Below are 5,873 nucleotides of genomic sequence, written 5' to 3'. Positions count from 1 at the left end.
CCTTCAACCCCTTGTAGCCTGCGACGTCCCTCAAGCGAACAGAGGGGACCCAGAGGGTGCTGAAGGACCTTGTGGGCTACGGTGGGGGGAGGGACTGGAGGAAGGCCCAGGTAAGTTCAGAATTCCATTTTTATGGTCTGCTCAGGTCCCCTTTAATATTATCATTACTGACACCCCCAGTACCCGATGCTGATAACCCTGAACCTGCTTCACTGCTACATGATCTATACATCTCTAAGTGCTTTACATTCCGTGTCAAAGGTAACCATTGATAACCATGTAACCGGCTGCACCTTACTTGTCATGTGACAGAGATATACCTGACCTAACCTGCTCATCTGGTTCCAGGTGTGACAATGGCGTCTGCTGGAGTGACTGCTGAGCTCCGCTGCTCCATCTGTATGGAGATCTATAGAGATCCTGTGACCTTGCCGTGTGGCCACAACTTCTGCCGGGGCTGCATCACACAAGCCTGGGACCACCAGGAGGATCTGCAGGAATATAAATGTCCTGAATGTCAGCGGATATACAGGAAGAGGCCTGAGCTGGTGAGGAACACAAGGTTACATAATATCTGTGAGGCTTTTCATGCTACAGAGACAGATCAGGAGCAGACCGGCGTCTTCTGTCATTACTGTGACTTTCCTGTTCCTGCTACTAAATTCTGTCTGCAGTGTGAGACCTCCTTGTGTGACCATCACCTGAGGAAACATGACAGGTCAGGAGGACACACTTTACTGCCTCCCACCACTGACCTGGGGAAGAGGAAATGCTCCGTCCATAAGAAGGTCCTGGAGTATTACTGCACTGAGGATGCTGCCTGTGTCTGTGCGTCCTGCTCTGTGATCGGGGGACATGTAGGACATAAGATGATGTCACTGGATAAGGCCTCTGAGGAGAAGAAGAAGCAGCTGAGGAATGATCTGCAGAAACTGATGGCAGAGACAGGGGAGGCAGAGGAAAGAGTCCAGAGTCTGGAGGAATGCAGGAGAAAAGCACAAGAAAAAGCAGATGGTGAAGCAGAGAGAGTCACTGCCCTGTTCAGAGACCTCAGGAGACGGCTGGAGGAGCTGGAGAGGAGAGTCCTGAGTGACATCATGAGGCAGGCAGAGATGATGTCACAATCCTATGATGACATCATCAGACAGTTGGAGATAAAGAAGGAGGAGCTGTCCAGGAAGATGTGTCACATTGAGGAGCTGTGTCACATGACTGACTCACTGACTGTCTTACAGGAATCAGACACAGGTGACTTGTGTGACACGGAGGACAGACATGATAAGCAGCTCCATGATGGATGGGATCTGGATGTGGCCGGCATCTCACACACATTACACACAGGACTGGCTGATATCATGTCTGGGGTAACTGGAGGGATCTCTGTACAGCCTGCAGACATATTACTGGATGTAACCACAGCTAATAATGAGCTACATATATCAGATGACAGGAAAACTGCATCCTGGTCACATAGAAAGCAGCACCGCCCAGAAACACCAGAGAGATTTCAGGATTATCCTCAGGTGTTGAGCAACCGGAGTTTCTCCTCAGGGCGACATTACTGGGAAGTGGATGTTGGGGGATCAGAGAGCTGGGCAGTCGGGTTGTGTTACCCCAGTATAGACAGGAGAGACAAGCAGTCAGAGATTGGATGGAATAACAAATCCTGGGGTTTGGGCAGGGTGGATAATCAGTGCTTAGTGATACATGACAGGAAACAGATCCAGTTACCTGGTGGGATCTCCAGTGATAGAGTCAGGATATGTCTGGATTATGAGGCCGGGCAGATCTCCTTTTATGCCCTGTGTGACCCCATCAGACACCTCCACACCTTCACTGCCACCTTCACTGAGCCCCTCCATGCTGGGTTATACGTATGGAGAGGTTGTATAAAGATATCTGGGGGGAATCAGAGGGTGTGAGAGCTCTGTCCACTGGTGACATCACAGGGAGAGGATTGTGATTGGCTCACTTTAAACTGATGCACAGCGCAGGTGTGTGTGTGTGTGGGGGGGGGGGGGGGTGGACTCTCCCATGCCATCACCTCTGCATTCTTCCCACCACATTGCATTCCAACCCCCCAGCTACATCTTACTTCATACAAGGAAGGAGGGCGTACCTGGAGATCAGAAACGCAATGTTGGGGCAGCGCATAGGCGGTAACAGGGGGGAGTTAAACAAACACACATTTACATTTTTGTTCTGAAGAATCGAATCGGGATGTTCATCCGTACTTATGAGTTACTAGCTGTGTGTGATTTCCAGGGACAATCAGGGGTGTAACTATTATGGAGCAGACCCTGCTACCCCAGGGGCCAGAGCTATGGGGGGGGGGGGGGGGGGGGGGAGACTACTTACCCTCCTGTAGGGCTGAGTTTCCACTACACACTTGCGCTTTACATGGCAGAATTTGCACGCAAATTTTCAAATGGAAAAAAAGAATTATTTGAATTTTTGTATACGGCTGGCATATTGGGCGATTCCTCCTCTATTGTTTCCTATGTAAAATGTATGCAAAGACAGGCGCGATTTGGATGCAAACACATGTATAATGTGAAAACATGCAGCAAACTACCCAATTTATGCAGCAGGAAATGTCACATTGCCTGGAGACAGCCCATTGCTGACCACTGACTGCTCTAATGGGAACTTCCATCCCCCCAAAAATTTGCATAACTGGAATCTCAGCCTGATACAGGGTCCCCCCTCCATATTAGGGGGTGTTGGGGCACTTTTGGTCCCTGGCAGGTGGGTTGCCCAGGGGAGGTGGGGGAAGGGTTGTGGACATTTTGGGGCCCCATCATAGTACTGGTGTAGGGCCCCTGATTTGTAGTCACGCCCCGGGAACAATCCCTGATTTCTATCCTGAAATCCTCAGTTACTGTCACATTATAATGATTGTATTTGTATATAATAAAGCTCCTTTTCCCCCCTCTGTGTGTTGGTACAATTTTCGGATTGCAGGAGATTTAGCGATCACAATGGCGGCTGCAGTCACATGGTAACCGCCACGCCCTTTTCCCTCCGGTGTCATTAGATATTTGGCCAGACACACCCGGCATGCAGCATTATTTCTGTATTTGTGATTTGGTGACGTCTCTGGGAACGCAAGAATACGCATGGAGATTGTCATCCAACAATTCCTGGCAGAACTTGATGGGCGGAGGACTTTATTTCAACCAAACTGAAGTTTGGATTTTCTTTTAGATTGTTATAGAAAGAAAGCAAAGATTGGTTCGTTGGTGGTGTAGTGAATGATTTCACTTCAGATCAGAATTTCTGATCGCTCGAACGATTTTTCACTAGAAATTGGACCGTTAGTGGCCACCTTAACTATGTAACTAAAAATACAAAAACTTTCCCATAAAACTAAAAAACACACAATGATCACTTCTGGGACACACTCAGTATAAAGAGATCCCGGCTGATAGTGATTCTCAGTGGAGAAGGGGAATAACTGATAAATATCCAGATTGTATTTCTTTCTTTCTTCTATTGATGAGCAGCATGTAAATGAAAAACTGAACTGAAAACATTTTTGTTTCTTTTCCTTCTGTCTTTATTAAAAATAAATATGATTTAGGCAAACATCAATCTGTTTTATTTACTGTTGGTGTCCAGCAGGGGGAGCTTCAGTCACTTCGGGCCCTGATGCACCAAATAGCGTTTATGGGGCGTTTTTTTTTTTTTTTTTTTTTTTTAAAGCCTCCATTGACTTACATTAAAATTGCAATAAAATGGTGGCAAAATTGCCACAATTGCGATTTTTTAAAAAAAGTTCCCGCAATTTTACCACAATTTTGATGTAAGTCATTGGAGGAGTTTTTTAAAGAATGAAAACGACCCCAAAAATGCTATTTGGTGTGACATGCCCTTCATTAGGTTTGTACAGCCTTGTTTAACACACTGCACTGCAGACTGACTTACACAGGAGGACACAACCTTCTTTCCCATCACAGTGCAGGACTCCGGCCTCCTACAGTTGAAGTTTTATGCTGATCTATAACCAGAATAATTTCATATATCTATTCTCCTGCCAACACTATATCCTGATATGACCCAGGCCATTGGTGTGGTGACCCCCAGCATGTAGCAGATGATGATGTTATATAGTTACCTTTACACACGTTGTGATTTGCCACTTGATCAGCGATCGACCGGGATCGATCCCGATCCCGGTCTATCGATTATTTCCGACATATTCGATCCGGTTTCGATTTCGGTCCGGTAAATCGATGGCTGTAACGATCAAGACCCGATCGAATATGTCGGAAATAATCGATCAACTGGGATCGAGCTCGGGATCAAGCGGGAAATCACATTTACCGCGGTGAGGCGTGTCGCGGTACTCTTTCCCCCGCCGTGGCTTGCGGCCAGGGCCGGACTTTGACCTGAGCGACCGGAGCGATCGCTCAGGGGGCCGGCTTCCAGGGGGGGGGCGCTCCTGCCGCCTGGCAGCATGTGTTCTAATCTCACTGCTGCCAGTCTGGGTCCGTCTCGCTCCGCCCCCTGGTGCCGCTGCTGGGGGTGATGGGAACGAACATGCCCAGTGCGGCCGCTGTGATGGAGAGGGAGCCGCAGCTTTGGGGAGGGCAGCCCGACCTCTCCCTCCCTACCTCTCCCAGGCCACCCTCCTGCTCCCCCCTCCGATGCAGAGTACAGCAGGAAGCAATGCAGAGAAAACCACTCACCTCCCTGGTTCCAATTGCCGCTCACTTGCCGCTGATCTCCTCCTCTGCATACACGCTGACACACTGTTTAACAGGAAGCAGCGTGTGTGTCAGCGTCTATGCAGAGGAGGAGATCAGCGCCAAGTGAGCGGCAATTGGAACCAGGGAGGTGAGTGGTTTTCTCAGCATTGCTTCCTGCTGTACTCTGCATCGGAGGGGGAACAGTCGGGCTGCCCTCCCCAAAGCTGCGGCTCCCCCCTCCACTATGAGGGGAGGGTACCTACCTATCTAGCCTATACTGGAAACATAACAACAAAAGTTGTGCAGGTGATGCCTTTAATGACTAACTGTACACAATTCCTCTGCAAGCTTTCCAAACTTTAAGTTTCTTCTTCAGGCATGTTTGGCTGGAAAATGCATTGTCCTGGTGTTTAAAGGAATACTATCGATTGAAACGACTTTTTTTTTTAATCTATATATATATAAAATCGGATGTGTGTATGTGTGTATGTATGTGCCGCGATCACTCGAAAACGGCTTGACCGATTTGAACGAAACTTGGTACACAGATCCCTTACTACCTGGGATGATATGTTCTGGGGGTCTCGCGGCCCCCCTGCACACCTGGGCGGAGCTACAAACAGCAAATCAGATTTCATCCATTCAAGTCAATGGAAAAAATGTAAAAGGCTGCCATTCTCACAGTAATCAAGCCAGAGTCCCCACACTTTGCACAGGTGGTCACTTGGTGACCGAGGTTACAAATCCAGGAAAAGTGGGCGGGGCATAAAACAGCCAATCAAATTTCAGCCGTTCATTTTAAATGGGAAAATGTAAACTGCAGCCATTCTTACACTGTTAATCGCAGGGTTCTCAAACTTGCCACACTTGGTCACTGGGTGAATGAGATTAAGATTCAAGAAAGTGGGTGGAGCCTACAACAGCCAATCAAAATTCACCTATTGATTTTCAAGGGGAATATTTAAACTGCTGCTATTCTTACACTGTTAATGGCAGAGGCTTCAAACTTGCTACAGTCGGTCATTGGGTGACTGGGGTCCAAATTCACTAAAGGGGCGGGGCCACATACAGCCAATCAGATTTCCTTGGTGGATAAACTGCTTCCATTCACACATTTTTGATGCCAGGAACCTGAAAGCTCACACACTTGGCCATTGAGTGACTGTGTGTCAATGTTACAAA

General features: G+C 48.0%; 1 protein-coding gene across 1 annotated transcript; it reads left to right on the top strand.

Annotated features, from left to right (window-relative positions):
* The first annotated feature begins 401 nt into the window (after positions 1-401).
* On the top strand, positions 402-1,922 carry LOC137533644 (E3 ubiquitin-protein ligase TRIM39-like). Its single transcript, XM_068254985.1, has one exon. The coding sequence runs from the start codon at positions 402-404 to the stop codon at positions 1,920-1,922; it is 1,521 nt and encodes a 506-aa protein (XP_068111086.1).
* Positions 1,923-5,873: the final 3,951 nt, after the last annotated feature.

The sequence above is a fragment of the Hyperolius riggenbachi genome, chromosome 9 (genome assembly GCF_040937935.1).
Source record: "Hyperolius riggenbachi isolate aHypRig1 chromosome 9, aHypRig1.pri, whole genome shotgun sequence".
Lineage (NCBI taxonomy): Eukaryota > Metazoa > Chordata > Amphibia > Anura > Hyperoliidae > Hyperolius > Hyperolius riggenbachi.
Note: the sequence above shows the minus strand (reverse complement) of the source record. Positions and strands in the feature narration are given on the sequence as shown.